This window comes from Priapulus caudatus, unplaced genomic scaffold, assembly GCF_000485595.1.
Source record: "Priapulus caudatus unplaced genomic scaffold, Priapulus_caudatus-5.0.1 Scaffold1752, whole genome shotgun sequence".
Taxonomy (NCBI): domain Eukaryota; kingdom Metazoa; phylum Priapulida; class Priapulimorpha; order Priapulimorphida; family Priapulidae; genus Priapulus; species Priapulus caudatus.
In genome coordinates this window covers 1-24,465 of record NW_014578813.1, presented here as the reverse complement: position 1 = coordinate 24,465, position 24,465 = coordinate 1, and the positions used below count along the sequence as shown (strand labels likewise).

The 24,465-nt window shown below is 47.2% G+C and overlaps 1 protein-coding gene across 1 annotated transcript in view; it reads right to left on the bottom strand.

Moving 5' to 3' along the window:
- LOC106817518 overlaps nt 1-18,560 on the bottom strand; it is a 47,783-nt gene extending 29,223 nt beyond the window's left edge. Inside the window, exons 1-11 of the mRNA XM_014822187.1 lie at nt 18,356-18,560; nt 17,568-18,185; nt 13,278-13,533; nt 11,589-11,751; nt 8,251-8,390; nt 7,816-7,995; nt 7,350-7,464; nt 7,031-7,195; nt 5,632-5,790; nt 5,321-5,468; nt 5,055-5,149 (exon numbers count right to left, since the gene is read on the bottom strand). Coding sequence (XP_014677673.1) covers nt 5,055-5,149; nt 5,321-5,468; nt 5,632-5,790; nt 7,031-7,195; nt 7,350-7,464; nt 7,816-7,995; nt 8,251-8,390; nt 11,589-11,751; nt 13,278-13,533; nt 17,568-18,185; nt 18,356-18,560 — 2,244 coding nt within the window. The remainder of the gene's footprint in view (nt 1-5,054; nt 5,150-5,320; nt 5,469-5,631; nt 5,791-7,030; nt 7,196-7,349; nt 7,465-7,815; nt 7,996-8,250; nt 8,391-11,588; nt 11,752-13,277; nt 13,534-17,567; nt 18,186-18,355) is intronic.
- Between the last annotated feature and the right edge of the window lie 5,905 nt (nt 18,561-24,465).

The following is a 24,465-nucleotide window of genomic DNA, read 5'->3' as shown; positions in this document are numbered from 1 at the left end:
ACATACCCGGTGTGGGTATATTCCACTACCTCTACCCTTACACCACCACCATGCCGGTGTGGTGGTTATTCCCATACTCTCCCCTTTTACACCACGGCACTGCCGGTGTGGTGGTTGATTCCCATACCTCTCCCTTACACCATGCACATTCCGGTGTGGTGTGGTTATTCACCTTACCTCTCCTTACACCAGGCACACTGCCGGTGCTGGTGGTTATATCCGCTACTCTGCCTCTTAGCACACGAACCACATTGCCGGTGTGGTGGTTATTCCCTACCCTCCTTACCCACGCACGATCCCGGTGTGCGTGGTTATTCCACCTCTCCCTATACACTCATGCATCATGCCGGTGTGTTGGGTTATTCCGTAACCGTCTCCCTTACACACACCGCACATGGCCGGGTGGTGGTGGTTATTCCCTACCGCTCTCCGCTTGACACACGCAACATGCCGGGTGTGGTGTGATTCCGGCTACCGGGTCTCCCATTACCCACGCCACAGCCGGTGGTTGGTGGTTATTCCCTTACAACCGACGCACATGGCCGGTCGTGGTGGTTATTCCCTACCTCTATCCATTACACCATGCACATGCCGGTGTGGTGGTTATTCCCATACCCTTCCCGTTACATACCATGGCGTGGCGGGCACATGCTGGTGTGGTGGTTATTCCCTACCTCTCCATACACTCTTGCACATTGCCGGTGTGGTGGGTTATTCCCTACCAGTCTGCTACAGTCCACACTACACATGCCGGTGTGGGTGGTGTGTATGTCTTTGTAGAAACCGTGCTCCCTTGAACTACACTAATGCACATGCCGGTGTTCGGTGGATGTATTCCTTACCTCTCCTCCCTACTAACCACTGCACATGCCGGTGTGGTGGTTTATTCCATAACCTCTCAGCTCATTACACACACGGGCACCATGCCAGTGTGGTGGTTATGTCCCTACCTCTCCCTACACCACGCAACATCCCTAGTGTGGTGGTTATTGTCCCTACCTCATCCCTTACACCACGCATATGCCGGTTGGTGGTTTTATTCCATAACACCACGCACGATGCCATGGTGGGTGGTTATCCTTCACCGCTCTCACCTTACACTCTCAGCGCATTATCGCCGGTGATGGTGGGTTATCCATACAGCCACCCACTCATGCCGCTGGTGGTGTAAGTTGCTTTAGTTACTCTGCCCCAACAGCCCATACGCACAATTGCCGGTGTGGTGGTTATTTCCCTACCTCTGCCTTACAGGCCCAACTGCACATTCCGGGTGTGAGTGGTGATTTCCCTAACCGTCTTCCGCTATAAACAACCAACGCACAATTTCCGGGTGTGGTGGTTATCCTTTACCTCTCCCTTGACACCAACGCACAGCGATGTGCCGGTGTGGTGTTATATTCCCGTACCTCTCCCATTAACAGCTACGCACATCGCCGGTTGTGGTGGTTATTCTTTAACCTCTCCATACACGCACGCAGCTATGCCCAAGTGGGTGTTATCCTACCTCCTCCTTAACAAACCAATGAGTGCAAGCATGCCAGTGCTGGGTGGTTGATTCCCTACCCTCTCGCCATCTACACACCACCAACATGCCGGTTGTGGGGGTAATTCTTTACCTCTCCCATTAACACCACGCACTAATATGCCCGGTGTGGTGTTATTCCTACCGGGTCTCGCCTTACCACCATGGCACTCAATGCAACGGTGTGGTGTTATTGCCCTAGCCTCTCCCTTAACCACAACGCACATGGCCGGTGTGGTGGTTATTCCCTACCTCTCCCTACACCAAAGCACTTGCCGGTGTGGTGGTTTATTCCCTACCTCTCCCTTACAACCAAATGCACATGCCGGTGTGGTGGTTATTCCCATACCTCTCGCCTTAACAACCAGCAGCATAGCCCGGTGTGGTGGTTATTCCCGTACCCTCTTACACCACAGCAACATTCCCGGGTGGTGGTTATATCCCATACCTCATCGCCTTACAACCGACGCACATGCCGTTGTGGTGGTTATTCCCTGATCCGTCTCCCTTTACACCATGCAGCATGCCGGTGTGGTGGTTTATTCCGCTTATCCTCTGCCTTACAGCACACTGCACATGCCGGTGTGGTTGGTTTATTCCCTATACCTCTGCCCTACACCTAACGCATCGAATGCCGTTGTGGTAGGTTGATCGCCTACCTCTCCCCGTATGACACCACCACATGCCGGCTGTGGTGGTTATTCCTTACACCTACGCACAATGCCGGGTGTGTGATTAATTCCCTACCTCTCCCTTTCACCATTGCACGATGGCAGCGGTGTGGTGTTAATTCTTAACACACGCACACTGCCGGTGGTGGTTATTCCCTACCTCGCTCCCTTACACCATGCAGCATGCCGGTGTGGTGGTTATTCCCTACCTCTCCCTTAACACCACGTACACATGCTGGTGTGGTCGTTATTCCTTAACTCTACATCCATCACATGCCGGTGTGGTGGTTTAATTCCCTACCTCTCCCTTACAACCACGCACATGACTGTTGTTGTGTTGTTATTCCCATACGCTCTCCCGATACACCATACGCACATCCGGTGTGGTGTTATTTCCCTAACCCTCTCCCTACACCACCACATAGCCGGTCTGGTTGTATTGCACTACCTCATCCCCTTACACCACGGCACCATCCGGGTTGGTGGGTATTCCCTACTCATCCCTTACACCACGCCGATCCGGTGGGTGGTTTATCCCAATACCTCTCGCCTTACACCATCGCACATAGCCGGTGTGTGTTTAATCCTTACACCACGGCACGATGCCGGTGTGTGTTATTCCCATACTCTCCCTTACAGCAAACCACGCACATGCCGGTGTGTGTTATTCCCTACCCCTCCTCCCCCCTTACACCATGCACATCCGGTGGTGGGTTATCCCTACCTCTCCCTTATCAGAACCCAGATTAACCACACACGAATGGCTGTGTGGTGGGTTAATTCCCCTACCTCTCCATACAACCACGCACATGCCGGTGTGGTGGTTATTCCCCTACCTCTTCCCTTCTAACACCACGCACATGCCGTGTGGTGGTTATTCTTTACCGCTGTCTCCCTTACAACCATCACATGCCGGGTGGTGTTATTCTGTACCTACTCTCCTTAACAAACACGGCACATGCCGTGTGGTGTTATTCCCACCCTCCCATACAACCACGCACATCCCAGTGTGGTGGTTTTATTCCCTACCTCTCCCTACACCACGCGTTCTCACAGTGCCAGTGTGGTGGTTATTCCCTACCTCATGCCTTACACCAACGCATAATGGCCGGGTGGTGTTATCCATACACCCACGCACATGCCGGTGTGGTGTATTCTTTAGCTTCTTCCCACTACACCAACGCAATGCGGTTGTGGTGGTTATTTCTTTACCTCTCCCTTACAACTCATGCACATTGCCGGTAGTGTGGTGGTTATTCCTACCTCTGCCTTAACAACCACGCAACGATCCGGTGTGGTGGTTATTCCCTACCTCTCCTTACACCAGCCACATAGCGCGGTGTGTGGTGTATTCTTACCTCTCCCTATAACAGCCCAACGACCACAATGCCGTGTGGTGGTTATTCCCTACCTCTGGTCTCCCTTACACCATTCGCACATGCCGTGTGGTGGTTATCCCTACCGTCTCCTTACACCACACACAGCCCCGGTGTGGTGGTTATTCTTTAACACTCTTCCTTACACACCATGCACATGCCGTGTGGTGTTATTCCTTACCTCTCCCTTACACACCACATAGCCGTGTGGGTGGTTATTCCCTACCATCTCTCCTTACACCCAAACAGCCATCGCCGTTGTGGGTTTAATCCCTAACCTCTCACCCTTACACCACGTTCACAATGCCAGTGTGGTGGTTATTCCCGTACCTCTCCAATACACACACGCACCATGCCGGGTGGTGGTTATTTCCTTAAAACCTCCCTTACAACCACGCACATGCCGGTGTGGTGGTTATTCCTTACCACAAACATCACATAAATGCGGGCGAGGGAAACAATTGCGACAATCTCCGCCTCAACATCAACGAAAATTTGACGCTCTATCTCCCCTGCGCGGCTCATAGACTGGCGCTAGCGACTGCTGGGTTGGCTGCTGTACCCTCTGCGGATGGATGCGCGTGGCAGACACGGCGCGGTCTATCAAAGTCTCCTCCATGCAGCGGTAGATTAAAACACGTTTGCCCTATCGGCGCCCCGTCTCAAAACGAACGAAAAAGCGACCGCGTAAGCCGCGTGGCGGACGCGCGTCACGGTGAATCAGCTAAAAGCCATTGTCCATGCAAATCGCAAGCGTCCATGCAAACCCTAAGCTCGTCTGTAAACAAACAAACAAATAAACGCGTGTGAGATCAATCACAGGCGCTGAACGTGATTCCCTCCTCAACGAAATCGATCCATTTCATTTCATGAAACTTTTTAAAAGCCTGCAACCAGCGTAGAGCCGCGCCGGTCCACCTGCAAGGCAAGCATAGAGTCATAGAGCCGCGCCGGTCCACCTGCAAGGCAAGCATAGAGTCATAGAGCCGCGCCGGTCCACCTACAAGGCAAGCATAGAGTCATAGAACCGCGCCGGTTCACCTACAAGGCAAGCATAGAGTCATAGAGCCACGCCGGTCTGCCTACAAGGCAAGCATAGAGTCATAGAGCCACGCCGGTCCACTTGTAAGGCAAGCATAGAGTCATAGAGCCGCGCCGGTCCGCCTACAAGGCAAGCATAGAGTCATAGAGCCGCGCCGGTCTGCCTACAAGGCAAGCATAGAGTCATAGAGCCACGCCGGTCCACCTGTAAGGCAAGCATAGAGTCATAGAGCCGCGCCGGTCTGCCTACAAGGCAAGCATAGAGTCATAGAGCCACGCCGGTCCACCTACAAAGCAAGCATAGAGTCATAGAGCCGCGCCGGTCCACCTACAAAGCAAGAATAGAGTCATATATCCTCTCTCGCTCTCTCTCTCTCTGTAATGGTGTTGTTATTTTGTACATTAAAGGTCTGCGAATCATATAGCTATGATGACTATACTCACAGCTTTCGGCATCCACCGCACGATGGAGCCACCTGCTCCGTATCGCACGTCACACAGGGGTTTCTTGCCGTAGTAGTCGTACACTCGCAGTGTGCCTGCGTGAGATCACATCAATACACCACTTATCAATACATCAATGAAAGTAACTGTACAACGCAACTCTCTCTTACAAATCAAACATCCATAAAACTTTGACACTATTCCTAGATTACTACTTCAATTAATCATTCAGCTCTCGTAGTTTTATAGTAGCGTAGGATTTATACCATCGGTTCCGATTGTTGCTACCAGGTGGCTGACTGGAGACACATCACAGTCAGTGACTTCCCCACCGTGGTAGGAAAACAACTTCTCCGGTCCCTTTGATGTCAGAGAGATAGCAAGATCGACCTTCCAGATTCCACCGTTAGCATCCTCGAGAAATGAAATTCAAATCATTGAAAAAGGATGTAATCAATAATGCTCACTAATGCTTATCAATGAAGTGCTGCACACCCGACATTTTGGCATGCACGTGAGTATGGGTAGTATATAGTGGGCAAGCGGTCACCTACCTGTGCGTGTCAAGGTCACATACCTGAGCGTACCATATCGTCGGTGTGTCAGGGTTGAGGGACTTCACCATGGAGGTGAGGATGGCGTTACTGCCGACGCGAAGCTCTCTCATCGGCTCCAGCTCACACTTGACGCTCTCATCGCTCGTGTCCGCCTGGTCGATTGTCTCAAAGTCCCACACCTGGCGCGCGCACACACGCACGAGTCACACATCGCTGGTATTACAGTCAAACCTGTATCTAATGGCCCTGTCACACCTTGACGATTTAACCAGCGTATGCCGACGTATCAAAATTTCTCTAAAACGCTGGCATACGCTGAACTATCGATGTTTTTTTTCAATTTTGGGCGTATACATAGCATATTCATAACGAGTTGGACGTATACATAATGTATTAGTAACGTATATAGAACGTTTCGATAACTTATAGATAACTTATACCAACGAATGCTTAGCGTGTTGCCGGCGTTCACAACTTATGCCCAACGATAGTCTAACTTATGCATAGCGCGCGGCAGCGTATCGCCGACGATCACGTGTCGTAGCCTATAAAAAGGCGGCCGCTCGACGATTCAAATCATAACCGCACTAGACATCGCAGTATCAACATCACCGTCGCAGTATCAACATGCCAATACCATTTTTATATACCAATTACCCTAAACGCTGCTAATACGCCATTATACGGTAGATGTAAGTTAGAAACACGTTCAGCAATTTCTGTGGTCGTCCGGAACACGTCAAATACGTTTACATAGAATGGAGATAACTTACACATAGGTTCAAAGCACGTTACTCATAGGTTAGAAATAAGATTTGGGTACGCTGATTATCTCGACGTATTTGACTTATGAGTAACTTACAAGTACGTGTGTGAACGTGTGTCAACTGATCGCATAACTTACCTACAACTTATGGCCGCGTATGGGGAGTATGGGCATACGCTGGCATACGTGGAAAAAGTGAGCAATGCTCAAAAATTTTTCGACGACCTCGCCGTACTACGACGTATTACCAGCGTGCTTCAGACGTGCTTCAGCGTGCTCTTAAACTTATACAAAGGCTTACCCATTAACTTATTTCAACGTACGCCAGCGTATTCACCAAATTTTTCATACGTCGGTATACGCTGGCTTTCATACGGAGGTATGACAGCGCCATAAGGGTCACACAAAAGGAACCCCCCCAAAAAGCGTTCTTTATAGACGGTTGTCCGTCGATTCTATAGTGCTGGTATCATTGTATAACAGACCCTACAGGGACATGGGGTTCTCTAATGCTTGACTGTAACATATATACTGGTTATTATATAATGCAATAGAGTAAAAAAGTAGTAATAGACATGGAATTATAACGACATCGACTGACATTCGGATAGCGATGAACGGATATAAGCAACAATAACGGTGCGTTTTCTCACGCGAATGAATCCGTCCTGTCCGACAGAGATGAGCTCCCCCTCGTCCATGACGAACTGCATTATCGCCCCCTGGTGGCAGGTCTTGCCAGCCTTGCGTGAGATCTCCACCTTGATGAGACCGCCCTCCCAGAGAAGCATGTTACCCCACTCCGAGCCAGACAGAACCTGGAAGAGTCCAGCACGCAAGGTCAGGAAACAGTCGTTACGGGACACGCGTGTACCGAAACTACTACTACTAAGTACTACTAACTAACCATTTCTATCACTAACTACTACTAACTAAACTGCAGTTCCAGCAGATGGCGTTGATCTTCAGTACCTTTCCGTCGGGCAGTTCGACATAACCTTCAATGTCGGAGATTTCCGTCCGACCGAATCGACCGATGGCTCCCTGCAGCTTCAGCCCTGTAAACGTCCTCGCCATCGTCCAAAACCTACGTCAACAATAACAACAACAGTCAGGGTTAAGCTTAAGCTTAGCATTAAGAGTAGGGTTAAGCTTAAGCATTAGCATTAAGAGTAGGGTTAAGCTTAAGCTAGCATTAAGAGTATGGTTAAAATTAGGGTAAGGCTTAGGGCTTGGGGTAGAATTAGGGTTAGGATTAGCATAAGGGTTCGGGTTAGAATTAGGATAATGATTAGGATTAGCATAATAATAAGGGTTCACATTGGGGCTACAGTAAAGGTTAGAGTTACACCTGACTAAGTTAGTATTAGGGTGACGGTGAGGACCCTCTCTCACGCGATAAACAGCTCAAGTGTGTGTGCGTGTGTAGCGTTAGCACCTTATGTGTCCCGACCCACTCGTCGTCAGCTGGCCGGGGTTCTCCGGCGAGAAGGAAACCTTATAGACGTCCTGGGAGAAGGCCTTGTATCGCAGCATGGTCTTCTCCTGCTGCCAGCTCCACACGGTGAGCATGTAGTCAGGATCACTGCCAACCGATGCCAGCAGCTCTCCATCAGGGCTGTGCAACAACAACATAGGTTTACATCCCCGAGTTGTGTATGTATGTATGTGTACATATATGTATGTATATATGTATATATGTAAATATATATATATATATATACACATGTGTGTGCATGCGTAAAATTCTAGAATTTGCAGTGACACACAAAGTATGAATGTTTACTATCAATACAGGTGAAAATTTATATACCAAACATCACTGCGGATTTACAACGGTAATAGATCATTTTTTAAACTCTAGTTGTCTCACCTAAAATCGACGGAAGCATAGGCTTTCTGCGTGCCATCGCGCAGGATCTTGTACAGACGCAGCGACGGATACTCAAAGATGTTGATGCAGGGCAGTGTTCCTTTCTCGGCAACAGCAAAATATTTTCGCGAAGGATGCACCTGTAATCAGACACATGATGAAGATGTGTGTGCGCTTGCGTGCGTGCATGTGTGTGTGCGTGCGTTCATGTGTGTGCGTGCTTGCGTTCATGTGTGTGCTTGTGTGTGCATGCTTGCGTTCATGTGTGCGTGTGTGTGCGTGCTTGCGTTCATGTGTGTGCGTGTGTGTGCGTGCTTGCGTTCATGTGTGTGCGTGTGTGTGCGTGCTTGCGTTCATGTGTGTGCGTGTGTGTGCATGCTTGCGTTCATGTGTGTGTGCACGTGCGTGCGTGCGTGCGTCCGTGCGCATGTGTGCGTGTGTGTATACGGGTCTGTGTGTGCGGAGGTATAGGCCGTGGCTCGACGCTACTATAATATTCTGCTTGCTGAACACGCGGTGGTGTGTGATAGAGCGAGAGCGATGATGATGTAATGGAATGCAGCAGCACGGCAGACACTGATCTGTTTACCTTCCGTTGTATGCAAATTGCAAACAGATCACATTGCTCGCACCTGACTAGTTCTGTTTGCAGATATCTGGAAGCTGCAGCTTATTCCGACCAATAATCACCACAAACCAGACACCGTGTAAATACACACGTGGGCATTAGCTAATGCGTCGGCTATTGATTCAGCATGTCATGTATATATAAGTAGTTATATTGCGGGACAGGTGGGTGACAGACAGCGATCGGCAGTGAAGAAGCTAGCACCGGCATCTAACTGCCACGTAGCTTCTACTGAGATAGCTTCTACTGAGATTGCTTTCATCAGTGACGGAACTGCCTCGCGTGGACTGCCGCATCTATTACAACACATGTGCAGAATGCACGCTGCTGACGTACGGTCGCGTATACATCGTGAGGGAACGCTGACCGAATGAACGCCGACTGTTGAATCCTTCCTCCGTAATCTGAGGAAAAACCATCTCCTCCTCCTGTCTAGTTTATCTGCTTTCTCTTTGCAACTTCTGCGTCCGGTTTCCTCCGCGGGAGGAGACGGACAGCGGCGAGGAATTCCTCGAGGAAAGAAAGCGTCCGGATGACACGTGCCATGGGCAACGCAGCGATCACGGTAACTGTCATCATGGCAACAACGGCGATGGCGGCGGGACTCGTCAACGCGGGAGGTGGCGGGCGATGCGAGGTCGGGGCGGGTGGCAATGCCGGCGCCTCACGGTGGCAACACGACCGTGACACGGCGTTGCGTAATCGCCCGTCCGGCGACGTCCTCGTTGATCATGGGACAGCATTGAATGGCGCTCACCTGACGGTCAGCATGTGGCTGTGTAGCTGCCTGAGCTTCTACCACGACTACCCGCTGAATCACTTCTACATGAAGGTGATCGATGAGCTTGCCCGCCACCACAACTTCACCTACTCTGTGCGGCACGTCTGCGACGGAGGCTTCCGCACCGTAGCCGACCTCCTCGATGCTCGCGACCTTGACATCGCGTGCGACCTCACCGTGCTGCCGGGGCGGCGGCGCCGCGTGAGATTCCTCGAGTCGATGCTGGTGCATAACTACGTGTTCATCATCAGCCGGCCTGCCCGCCGACACGCCTTCCTCACCGTGTTCTCGCCGTTCAGCGTCGCCACCTGGCTGCTGATATTCGTCTGCGCGGCTGTCGTCGCGGCGACGCTCGCCGCGCTGCATCGCACAGCGGCGGGCGGCGCCCCCTGCTGGGCACTAGCGTTTCTCGTCACTGTGCCGTACATCTTCGGCACGCTGGCGAATCAGGGCGGGACGTACGCGGCGTGGCGCGGAGCGAGCCGTGTGCTCAGCGCCGCCTGGTGGGGCTTCGTCATCGTCGTCATGGCGACGTACACGGGCACCCTCGTCAGCTTCCTCTCCGTGCGAACCACCATCGCGTACCCGTTCACGAACCTGCGCGAGACTGCAGAGGGCGCCGTCGTGCCCGTCGTCTACGCGGGGTTCGGTGTGGAGACACTGCTGAGGGAGAGCCGCCCGGAGTCAGACCTCGGCCAGCTGTGGGCGAAGACGTCAGCTCACCCCGCCGCGATCACGCACGCGCCCGAACAGGTGGTGCCACTCATCGCGAGCGGCCACTTCGCGATGCTGCTCGATAGTCACGTGTTCGCGAGCCTCTACACGGAGTGGGACTACCGGCGCGACGGGGCGTGCCGGCTCGCGCTGGTGACGACGGACCTGCTGAACCACGGCACGTGCGCGACGGCCCACGGCAGCCGCTACCACGCCCCGCTCAATGCCAGCGTGCGTGCGCTCTCACGCTACGGAGTGCTGCTCAAGTGGCGGCAGGAGTTTGTGGACAACCCGGTGCACGCGTGCGCGACGCACGACCGAGACGCCGTCGCCTGTGACTCACTGCTGCTGTCCAGCCTACAAAACATCTTCTTCTTCCTGCTAGGGGGCGTTGCTGCAGGGTTCGTCAGCCTCGCGGTCGAGCAGATGGTTGCGGTGTACGGCAGCAGGAAGCGCCAGCGAAAAGTCGTGGTGCTGTACAACCCCTGATGTCTGTGTAACGCGTAGCTCTACTCATACAGCCAGCTATTCGCTTTACCACAGGTTTGTGCTGTGGTGTGCAGTGCTGGAGTATAGCTCTGCCTATATAGCTATAGCAGTGAACGACCCCTGATGTTGGTGTGGGGCGTAGTGGCCCTACCTACCTATATACCTAGCTCTTTGCTCCTGCAGAGACCTGTGCGGAGAGGGCTATACAGGTAGAGCTAGAGTGACCATAGCCACGAACCATCTATGACTATGGAACGCTGCCACTGCAGAGCCTGTGCCATACGTGATGACACGGGCAATATGCATGGTGATATGGTACGAAGATCAAACTCTTGAGGAATAGGATGACAACAGGGAGCGTGTATGTTGTACACGGCGTTAAATCAGCTAGAACTCTACACAAACCTCACCCGATGAAGGGAACAGACGCGATTATTGACGTGAGAAACATGGAGTTGCCGGGAGATATAAATGAGGAGAATGATAGTGCGAGTAGTGTATATAATATTTGACACTGGGTATTAATTTTACCCCGTTTGTCTCAGTGACTACAGGCACACCACGTTGCTATTTCCGAAACTGTCTTCAGTGGTTACATAGTTACTTAAAAGCTGCTATCCGTCCATATCTGTGAAATTTCATGTACTGCCTTACTCAGACCTTGTGTAATAAGTCGCTATAATCACTGCACCATAAACTAAACGTTGAAGAGTAGTGTGTGCGTACCGCGATAGCGCCGATGCCCCCTCCACCGCTGGTGCGGAAGTATCTCTGCTCTGTCGTGTGAAGGTTGAGTATCTGAAGCAAGTTGCCAGCAGCGAATATCACCGTTTCTTCATCCATCAGGTGTAGGTTACGTCGCTTCTTGCAATCGTAGCCAAACGAGTGACTGCCGACGGAGGTCAGGATATGTAATAACGTTAACGAATTTTTATATATATATACTTGCCACAATCAAAGGGAACAACATACATGTTCATGTGAATTTTGTCATTTGTATGAAAACAACCCAGGGTGATACTCCATTAGGAATGTTTCCAACTTTAATGTCATTAATGGTCATAATAACATATATATATATACAAGGGCGTCGGAACTGCCGCGGCACTTTTTTCAGGCCATAAATTTTCCGTAACCAAAATCTTTCAATAATTTATACCATCTTTTGGCCGGTACATATATCATGTATATACGTGTAATCTAGGCCCCTATAAGCGGAGACCAGGGTCAGATGAGGTCAGGTCCAGGGGCGTGTACAGGGGGGGTCCAGGGGGTCCGGACCCCCCTGCTCGCGCAGAAAACGCATCTGAGGGGGTCTAATTTCAGAATTTTTCTGGGGGAGGGCCCCCCAGATCCCCCCTTCCCGTGCTCGCAAGTATGTCTTACGGTTAGACCCCCCCCCCTGGGTCACCTGTAGCTATAAAATTTTATGATCCAGAACTCTGGCACACATTCCTCTGCTCCCCGTCTACTCCTGATTCTATGCAGGCAGCATGTCGTTGCGTTATATTGAGGGAGCATGCTTTGCCCGGGGTCAGCGCGTTTCATGACGAATATTAACAGTTCGTTTGTGAGCACCAGTACAATTGTATGCATGTCTTGAATGGGAATGTATTTCAAGAAGTTTTACCACAGATTATTCCACTGTTAAAGTGAGAAAAATAAATTTGGAGTTTTTGGTCATTATTGAATATTTTAATTCTATGTTAAGCAACAAATCTTTCAAATCATCATGTATTTTTCTCAAATTACAGTGAAACACACTTTTTTGTGCTAAATCACAATGCTCAGAATGCACCAGAGCCCACCATTTGCCTTGTAGATTTCAAAATTTTCACGGGGGAGGGCATGCCCCCAGACCCCCCTAGGGTGGCTTCGCCTCCCCGGGGCTCGCCCTATCACCAAAGCCGCGGCACTATTTTATTGCTTCCGACGCCTTTGTATATATATATGGTCATGGTCATATATTAGTTTGCGGTTTAATGTCATTTAGGTTAGGGTTAGGGTTAGGGTTAGGGTTAGGGTTAGGATTATCAATCATTAATCATTAATCATTAATCATTAATGATATCAAAGTTGGGAACACTCCTAATGGAGCATTAGCCACAACCCAGGATATTTTCGCTGTATGTTTTGCAAGGTAGCAGGTTCACATATAACACCCTTCGTCAAAGGGAACCAGGTTCTTGTGTGAAACACGCTATATGTAAGAAAATTCCCGGTGATATTTTTACAAGATGTTGTTTGCGAGGGGCTAAGCTTATTCAGAGCAATTGTTGACATATGGCAGGTATCATCCACATTCAATAAATAATGTATTTTGGTTCTTCTCCTGGATTTACCACCCTGTTCTATTTATTATTAACCTAGAGACATTTGCAGTTAACCTGCCAAATAAAAAGTGAAAAAGGATACTACAAGGTGAGGACATCTAAGGGAAGCTGTGAATCCTGGGTGTAAGTCGGCTTCGAAACATAGTCATCAAAATTGTAGAAAGTCTCCTCACGTTTCTCCTCTGCAGCACTACTAGCGCCACCTTCAGCATTAGCACTACTACTAGCGCCATCTTCGGCCGCAGGATCATTGCTTGTTGAATCATCTATTTCGCCATTAATGGCACGCTGTTCTTCAGTTTCACCTTGTGTCAGCGTATCATTGGGGACAATGCTATCTGCTTAAAAACAAAAACAAAATTATAAGAGGTCTTCTAAATAATAGTGTTCTTGAATCATGAACTGCTCCTTAGACAATTCAGAAATAATTATTCAAGTTGGAAATTTCATTTATATCAAGTATTACTCGCTCTTTCAAGTCCACCAAGAAACTACACAAAACACCACTAAGTAGAGCACCTCACGATTTTCATGAGATACAATAATGTAACCCAACAAGAGTAGGGTTAAAACGCGAGCCTATTCTTTTCTTTGGAGGAGCCCCTGAGTGATTCACTCAGGGCAGTTTTATGGTGCGTTTTTCGAGACTACAACTTCCAAACTGGGTTTATTCTAAACACGAACCTTTCTCCGCTATCCTGGGAGTGGGACTTACTATGTATCACAATACTCTGTATATATCTCACATCTCTCACATCTATTATAACCTGTTACAAAATTTCGAAGTGACGAGCGGCGATATTTCGAGCGCCATTTCTGTTGACCTGTGACGTACAGATTCCCAATGCGCATAGCGTTCGGCTAACTTCGTCATGACGTCATGACTGACAGCAGGCATCCCATGATACATTCGATCTTGGAGTCGAAGTTAGTCGAACGCTATGCGCATTGGGAATCTATACGTCACAGGTCAACAGAAAAGAGCGCTCGAAATATCGCCGCTCGTCACTTCAAAATTTTGTAACAGGTTATAATAGTTTAATACAGAGTATTATGATACATAGTATTAGTAAGTCCCAGGATAGCGGAGAAAGGTTCGTGTTTAGAATAAACCTAGTTTGGAAGTTGTAGTCTCGAAAAACGCACCATAAAACCACCCTGAGTGAATCATACAGGGACTCCTCCAAAGAAAAGAATAGGCTCGCGTTGTAACCCTACTCTTGTTGGGTTACATTATTCATTTTATTGTATCTAGGTTTTCATATAAACACTCGTTCACAACCTTCTGCTGTGTTTCGGCAGATAATAATTAATTATATCAGGAGTGGATAATAGAGATTCTAGATTCTAGATTCTAGATCTCTATTATCCACTCCTGATAATATAATACCTGTTTCATTGTTGCTCTCCATCTCACTTGCAGCTCAGGTGTTTAGTTACACGTGATGTAGTGAGATTTCAGTCCGTCAGTCAGTATAGCTATGTCAAATTCAAAAAAACAAATTTACATGCAAATTACAAACAAGTGCCGCAAAGCGACAGCGTTCATCTAACGTCTACTGCAGTGACTCTGTGGTGGAGTGGTGGGATTCTAGTAAACCCTGTGAGTCCCAAATGTGTTCACCTACGCGCCGAAACAGTGGAAGGCAGGGAGTGGTATCAGGACAACCTTCTCAAAGGAATGTTCGTTGGGATCGTTATAAAAGTTGCCACGAGATGGCGCGTACGTTTAAGTGTCTTCAGATTAAAGATGGAAGCTCCCATCGTACGTAGTAGCAACAGCTATTTGCAAGACAGAATAGGTAAGCAGTCATCCATTTACCTACGCAAGCCTACAGCTGAAATAGAGAGCTGCCACCTGTAACTAATTAACGCAGGCAAAAACTACACAGTATCACCACCACCAATGCACTGGCAGTGGCCACTGGCAGTGGCATACGTTACATTTACACACTGACAGTACAGAATGCCATAGAAATTATACGATTTAAGGAGCATAAACCTTCTTCAACCAAATTGCTTTTGAAATTTCACTGTGACATTGTAGCCTCATACATCCCAGGCATGTATAGATTCTACTAGCAAACCCAGCAGTCAAATTCTTTCTAACAGTAAAACAAATCCATGTTTAACCCTCATCTGAGGATCAAAAGTTTTATCAACACTTACTCTTCGCACGTCAGTGGAAAGCACATTTTCATGGTCCTTTCAATAAAGCCATAAAAATGGTAGGTCACCGCTGAAACAAAAAAGTTTTTCAATCGCTCCGTCAGACAATGTACTCAAAAATGTCTAAAATCTGAACTGTGCCCATTGACCTTTGACCGTGACCTCCAATTTCGGCACAGTGATGGCTTTTCCTACCATGATGCTATACACCGACTATCACGAGCCTAGGTCGAGCCGTTTAGATTTGTGCCGCAATTCTGCATTTCCTCCATATATAGACTTCGTCAGATGAGCTAATAAATACCAACTATTACAGCAAGAAAGTACGTCTAACTCGAAGTTATATTCGATGGTAACTGGCATTTGTAATGATGCCTTCTGATTCTTGATTCTTTGATTTCTGCTGTGAGCCTTTTCCCATAATGCTTTGCGCGTTTGCTGCACGATGAACACATATGACGTACCCAACTCCACAACAGATGCCTCTCGCTCATGCTCAATCTACCAATCCCACAAGCAGATTTCCGTTACAATTTGTAACGCTTTTTACTACAAGTTTTTACAGCAGCCACATTACTCGTATCCTATGTAAAAGATTTGGACTAATAAAAGTGCAAAGACATTAAAAATCCGACCGTTATTTCATGATAAGATTTGATAAAATAGTGATACTACAAATAGTACGCGGATTGTGCGCCCAGTTATACCTCTTCAATCATATGCTGTTTACGAATCTCCATTGCTGATTTCCCCCGGATCTGCCGCCACTTTAAAAATAGTGCTAGCATTGTGGCAGTGGTATCCTGAGCAGGGTTGACTGCTCGCTAGTCCGACGCCCAATAGTCCGAAAGCCCACTAGTCCGAAACCCACAGTCCGAAAGCCCACTAGTCCGAAAACCCACAGGGATCGCGTATCGATCTATAGTCCTAATGTTTAATTAATTATTTATTATTTATTTTTAATTAATTAATTAATTTTTTATTTTAATTTTAATTTTTAATTTTAATTTTTTTAATTTTTAATTTTATTTAAATTTACATTTTAATAGACCCACTAGTCCGAAAGCCCACTAGTTCGAAAACCCACAGGGGATGGGGAGTGCCGATCTATGGTCCTAATGTTTAATTAATTATTTATTTTTTAATTAATTAATTAATTAATTAATTAATTTTTAATTTCAATTTTCAATTTTTAATTGTTAAAAGCGTCCCGCCGCTGACTCTCCCGTTCCTGTTTCATACATTCTCCTGACACCGGTTGCGTTCTCGCATTGCCATAACTTTCCCTGGCGTGTGGGGTTTCGCCCACTTACAATATGTTATATATGTATATATATTTATATATCTATTTATGTAATATATATATCTAAGTAACACTCGTGATATTACGATATGCACTGAACCAAAAGAGGACCAACTCGGCTGCGATTCCAGAATCGCAGTCGAAATTACTTCGAAATCGCATACGATCATCCCGCATGAAGCGTGCGACCGATCGCATGCGGTTGCAGGTTGCAGAGACGAGCAACCAAAAGTCGCAAGTCTGCGCTAGGCTTGCAGCCAATTGCTAGATTTTCTGCAACTAGTTGCAAGTCGCAGCGACGATCGCGTCGCAGAGAAAGTTCGACATAAGCACCCCTGCGACTGTCAGCGACGGGTATGCGACTGGAAAATTGTCAGTCGCAGCGCAGTCGCAGTGAGTCGCACATGTTCTACTGAATGCGTTTTTATAGGATTGTACATAGCCATAAAGCTGTTAGTCCAGGCATTATGTGATATGACCTCGGACAAATTGCAACAGAAAGTGTCTCAACTGTTTTATGCTCTTGGAGGTGTCTACTATAACATATCAAAAATCTTAAGGAATCCTGGTGGTGGAAGGTTCCATAACGGCCATTTTTCAAAATGGCCGCCATAAAACTGATATTTCCCTATATCTCTGCTTCTAAATAACTAAGAGCTTTGATTTTAAGTGCTAAACATGCATTTTCAGGGACAAGGAATCAAATGAAACACATTTCGATAAGCTAAATCTGGCCAAAAAGTTGGAATGGCCGCCATTTTCCAAAATGACCGCCATAAACCTGATATTTTTTCAATATCTCCGCTTCTAAATGACTTAGGGCTTTGATTTTCAGTGCTAAACATACATTTTCTGGGGCCAGGAATCCAGTGACACACATTTCAATAAGCTACATCAAACACATTGGCTTGTTCACGGAAGTGCGCACTGGTTTTGGATTTGTTGAGGGAAGCTCCTTTGCCAATGCCATACACGCGGGGGGAGTAGTATCACATCCCAGGAGAGCGTGTATGAAGAAGATGTGCTGTGATACATTAGGGCCTAACTGCTGCTTGACAGACTTCATATTCCAGACACGCGGTTTCTTCACATTCTTCTTTGGTTCGGGTTGGAATAACAGGTCACATGACTTGAGGTTGGTGTGGTAGATGAGCAGGATGAGCAGATCTGTGTCATCTCCGATCAGCCCTGTATCAGTGGTGGCTGCAGACTCCACTGCGTTCTGCACTATGAGGAGATCAGCATCACTTGCAGAATGATGTGTTTGGCAGTTCTGTGCCCGTAGTTTGGTGCTGAGCATGTTGATGAAGCGCTGCTTGTTTGTCTTGTTTGCCAGGAATTGTTTCTTTTTTATTGTGACCTGCATATCTTCATCAAACGTCACAGTTGCTCCAACATGCCCTCTCGTACGTCTCTGGTGTGTTGTATCATTTGTTGATGTACTATCATATCCATCAAACACGACTGTTGCCTGTGTATACTTCTTTGTGACATACTCTGTGTATTGCGCGCAGATACCTTTGTATATTGAGCCACGTTCTCATGGAATGCGCTGGACTAGTGCCCCAGCATCCAACACGTTGTGGACTTGGCTTGTGATTCCTGGTGCATCGTGTGTCAGGAGTGTCCAGATAGCATCTGCTAGCACTGCCTTCTGTGGCTGTCGGAGCAGCAGTGTGGAATCAAACAGAGCTGGTGGGAACTGCACAGCTCATATTTGAACACAGACTCCAGATCCTCTGTAGCTTTTGCAGCAATTGTCAGTCGCTGGAAAAGCAGCTTGGCATCCACCTGTACTGCCCCACCATCAATCTTTACTGACGATTTCGCAGCCAATGTGATGGCCGGATCCTTCCTCTTGAATGTGTAGTCAGCAGCAGTTTGTCCATCCATGTTGGTCAGGATAGCTGTTCCAACAGTTTTCGCTGAGTCCACATTGACTGTGCTAGTTGCATGCACCCCTGTCGAGATGCTGCGCAAGCTCGGATCTGAGCTGAAGGGTGTCTCTCTTACAGATTGCTGATAACTGCATGTGTGTCTTTCATGTCACGTGCTTGTCTAGCATTTGCCATGTCCTTGTTTTGTTCACCAGTGTTGTAGTTGACACCTGTGAGCTGCTGCATAGCATTGTTGACTTTAGCACAGGCAGGCATGGAGAGCAGCCATATGAGCCGCTGTTGCTTTGTCATGCCTCGCCCTCTCGTCAGGCCACCGCTGGTCTTCATAGTCCTCATCAGCACCTGTTCGATGGTGAGATCTACGGACAGACCAGCCCATAGGCGATCACTTCTTCTGACAACATGGGACCCTTCTTCGAATCGTTGGTACACATCTGGATGTTCATCCTTGAGCTTGCTCATTCGCTGCACATAGAGGCGGGCTGATTTGGTGTAGAGGTTGTGCCCAGAGGCTGCCAATGCCCTCTGCTCTGACAAACTTCCGTAGTATGTCCACCATCTCCATGTACTGTAGCCAAAGTGTGGCAGTCCTAGAGAACCTCAAGGATTCGGTTTTGGCCCTGAGGAGCTCCTTGATCCTGGTTAACACATCAGTTTGGCAGAACTCCTCTGCAGACACGGAACCTTCCATCAGGTTCTTGTAGAGGGCAGCAAGTTCATCAAGATCAGTGTTTCCAGTTCCGTAGGCTCATCATCTGGTGACACTGTTGCCTCATTGGTCTCCTCCACTTCATGTGGCTCTGCAGATGGTTGAGGAAGTGGCACACCAAGTACGTCTGACAAAATAAGGCATTCAGTGCTGCATCAACAAGGAGATGTCCTCGCACTGCTCGTGCAATAGCCTTGCCTGTCATCATGTGTACCACCGCGTTGTCTGCATAGATTAGCTCCAAGAATTCCTGCAGTCCTGATCCAGCCATGAGGTGCCCGATGCTTCCCAAGAAACTCATTTCTGTGTGAAAGCCCCCCAGGCGCAAGACTATGTCATTCAAGACACTTCCTGTGGGCTCAGTCTCGATGATCATGAGTGCTTTCCACCATAGTGGTTGGTCAAAGGTGATGATGGGCGTAATACCATGGCGCTGAACATGCTCACACACGAACTTCAGTGTGGAATAGATGCACGTTGTGTGACAGGCACCATGACATCTGGTTTTGGCTGCCATTTCGGCTTTTTGGTCAGGTTTAGCTTATTGAAATGTGTTTTATTAGATTCCTTGTCCCTGAAAATGTATGTTTAGCACTTAAAATCAAAGCTCTATGTTATTTAGAAGCGGAGATATAGGGAAATATCAGTTGTATGGCGGCCATTTTGAAAAATGGCCGCCATGGAACCTTCCACCACCAGGATTCCTTAAGAGTTTTGATATGTTATAGAGGACATATTTCTGGGTATAAAACAGTTGACAGACTTTCTGTTGCAATTTGTCCGAGGTTGACCCCATTTTTTTCACGAAATGCCTGGACTATGTTGGCAATAAGTGAGATTGGCGCAGTATTACGAAGGGCGGTATAACGAGGTTTTACCGTAGTCTACAATTTTGCTACACATCCAAACACTTAGCCCCCCCCCCACACACACCTCCCCCTACATCCCCTAAAAAAAAAATATGAAAAAAAAAATGTAAAATTAAGAATTAAAATTTAAAAAAAAAATTATTAATTAATTAATTAATTAATTAATTAAACATTAGGTATAGATCGGTACCCCATCCTGTGGGTTTTCGGACTTAGTGGTATTTGGATAGTGGGGCTTTCGGACTAGTGGGCTTTCGGACTATTGGGCGGTCGGACTAGCGAGCTGTAACCTCCTGAGTGTACGAAGGGGCGCTGCATGCAGTTTGATGACGTACGCGTAACTATTTAGGATTGCCAACTATTTATTATGTATTTATTGAAGATAACATAATGAACATAACATGATTAACATAAGAAGTCAATAAATTAATTTTAATTTAATTTTAACTAAAAACAAGAAGTGGTCAATATTTGATCTCTTGTCCATGTCAAGCGAGGTGTCACTGTGTCTGTGACACTGTCAGTGTCAGTGCACTGTCACTGTCACTGTCAATGGCCGTGATTTTGACGTCCGTGCGGCATCAATCAACAAATCATGTTGCAGACATTTGTGGACCAAGGATCGACGTTATGTTCTAAAAACGACCAATACCGAATACGATGTCGACTCCAGCCTCGAGCCGAGTAGCTCTAGTAACTATAGGCTATAGCCCGCGTATAGTTGGCCAGCGGCAACTGTACGCGGGCTATAGTTACTAGAGCTACGAGCCGAGGTGCTGCTGCCGCTGGCGCTGCCACTGGCAGTGGCACTGGGAAACTCCCCGGAAAGCATTGGCATTGAGGCTTGAGCAAAATCACACTCACACTGAATTTTACTGTACAAAAGAGCGCAAACAACAGCATTTTACCTTGGCTTTGGGTAATTTTTCTTTGTGTCCGTTATTCGGGCAAAGCTTGTAGCTTAATTTTTAGCGAAAGAACTCGGGCTCTGCGTTGTGCGGCGTTCTTCGCCATATTATCAACAAATTGCGGTTTCTATGGTGGTGGCGACCTCTACTAGTAGCATATTGTACCATCAAATAGGCGCTGATGTTGCCCCAAACAACCAATCAGCCGACAGCGCGTCATTCAATTGAACCGTAGCTGGGGAACCATTGTCATTGATCAACACAGTTTTATATGCGAGTTTGTGTAAAGACTAAAGGTTTGTACATCGCGTTGATTTGATTGTTAAATAATAATAATAACTAGCAAAAGTGGTAATATTAATAATGCCCGGTTAAATAGATATTAAATACTACGTTAGATTCATCATGCGTAACTTCTTCAAGTTCTTGTTCAGTTTATAGGGGGAGCTTTGTGTGGTTCAAGGATAGAGAACATCATCATGGGGCCCATTGAAACCTATGTCGTTTTCGTAAATGTGGGGGTAGCCCCTTTAAAATCGACAGGGGTACTGGTGAGGGTGTTCTTTGTTCATTTCAACCGATAAACATGATGTGAGTGCACCCCCCCCCCTCTCCAGCTAGCCATTCGCTGCTGCGCGCACCTCTAGCTGACCTGGGCTAGATCGCCTGGTGTAGCCTGGGTAGTGTGTAGTGGGTGTGTGTGTATGCAGATATTTAGTGTGTGCGGTGTGGAGTGTGGATAGCGTGTGTGTAGTGGGTAGTGTGTGGTTTAGGGTTAGGGTTCGGTTAGGGTTAGCCTTAGGTCAGCGGATAGGGTCAGGGATAGGTTACTTCTGCGTTTCTGCCAGTGCACGCTCACAGTCACACCGTCATCCACAGTCACACATACACGCACGCACGCAACTCGCCGCCCGCACGCCCACGCACACAAGACCACACAGCATCCGCATACAGTAGGCCCGGTCAGTATCGCAAGAACAGGCTGTCAACGCACGATATGCCACTTCTCTTACTTTGCATTCTGTCTAACAAGCTTCATAATACCCTATAATACCTCAAGTAAATTACCTCTTCATCCTGTCATAATTTCTTCCCGAAATATTTACGCAATGCCGCTCTGTAAACCTCACTGCTGAAAATGCCTCACTGGCACCTGAAAAAACCTCACTGCTGAAAATGCTAACATTTTCTCTCAATCTCCGCACCCTTTTCATTGGTAGTCATCATTTCATGCCTTATTGGGGGAGGTTGATGAGCGTCTTCTCCTCGATTATCGTCTACGTACTCCCTAAGCTAGCCTACACCCATATTAAATCATCATTCGTCCCCATTACCATCTAATGAGGCACACACGCGCACACATATCAACGTCATGTTGCATGGATGCATACACGCGATCTGGGTGTTCATCTGGGAATGGGGGGGGCTGCAACGCCCAGGACGCCGCACCCTACGCCGCACACACGCCACACATATAGACACGTTCATGTCTAGCATTGCAGGACCGCCCTCTCCCCTCCCCGCTGTTCATTGTTCATGACGGCTTTGCCTGTACGTATCTAATTTCCTTCCGGGTCGCTCGCTCGCTCGCTCGTCAACAGGTAAAACTGGGTTGCAACACGTGGCGATCTATTACCAGCCTTATCCGCTACGTTGTGCTCGCGCAGCGACGTATATATATACATGCCTAGCAGCTATATATTCTATGCAATTATATACATCCGCATTACATCTGTGCACGTCGCGAAGATTTAATCCTTCATACCGCTGGACGGCACTGTGTTCACTTCCACACGCTTTCCAAGCATATACATAGCTATATATGCCGTTCTCGGGAATACAATGATATATATAATCATATGCTTAAATCCCCATGCTGAAACTCTCTGCGCAGCTTCAGCTTTTATATACATGCATTGTCGCAAGGAGTCGCAAGCACTTCCACATTTGCCCAAGTCATATACATACCTAGTAACGCCGCTTTCCTCGCCACCATAACGAATATATATATACATAATATTACAATCCATACTCAGGCATCTCACACACCGCGCATGTGCAAAAGTGTGTGTGTCGCAGAGGCTATATATATTCATGCATAGGCGAAGTCCGTAAGTCGAGCTCGCATGTACGACAGAGAGCAGAGGAGAGAGGGGGGGCGGGAGGGGATAGGGGAGGATGGGTATATGTGTGTATATGTGCGTATATGTGTGTAGTATCTGTGTATACCGCAATATATATATATATAATATCTAATGATACATATATGATATATATAGATATATATATATATACTGATATACATTGTGATAGGTGTTATATATTATGTATAATTATATATCTTATATATATGTATATTACCATGATATCTATGATATATATGTATATATACATATATATATCGTATATATTAGTAGTTATATATATATTTATATATTATCTCTGTATATAGGCAAGTGGCACGTGACTAGCACAACAGATGTAATATAGCATCAGTGGCGGCGCCATCTAGCGCAAGAAACAATCGTCTTTTAGTTGGCACCCATGTTTCCTAGTCCTTGAGCCACTGTCGTTGACTGTGCAGTGCGTGATAGTGATAGGCGTCTATGTCCCCCAAGGGTACGCCGGAAGGCGTACCCTGGACGGTCAGGGGGTAGCCAGTAGTGTAGCAGCTGTAGGCCCGGGGCCTCACTTTTTTTTGGCCAAGTTATCTTTCTTTGTTTTAAACACCCATAATTGCAATCCATAAGCTTGCTGGACGAGTTTAAGAGTCTAGGCCAGGAAAAACTATTTGAATGAACGTTTAGCCAGAATATGGCCTAAATTACGGTGCACCGTATTCTTCTTCATCTAGCGCTGTCATTGTCTATCGCGTGCCCGTTCAGTCACCCTCTACCGGCCGAAAAGACTTTAGAGATCCGATCTGGTCAGTTTGTTAAATTTTAACTCGTTCGATAACACTATTTTAACTCGTTTTGTGGTTGTTTGCGTTAAAAGTGATATTGAATGAGTAGTCTACAACGTTGGCCAAAGGGAGCGCCAGGCAACCAGAATGAACACTCCGGAAGGGCGTTTCGGCCATCTGGGAGGGTTTTGTAAACCGAAAATTTTTGTACGCTCCGCGCCACGATGATGGTGCTCCGCTCAGATCAGTNTATATATATATGTATGTATACATATATCTCTATATATATGTATATATACATATATCTAGATATATATGTATATATACATATATATATATATATATTAGTATATATATATATTTATATATATCTCTGTATATATGCAAGTCGCACATAGCACAGTGTATATAGCATAGTGGCGCCATCTATCGGCAGAAAAAATCGCCTTTTATTGGGCTACATGTTCTCTATCCTTGAGCCCTACGTGCAGTTCAAGGATAGACTTTAG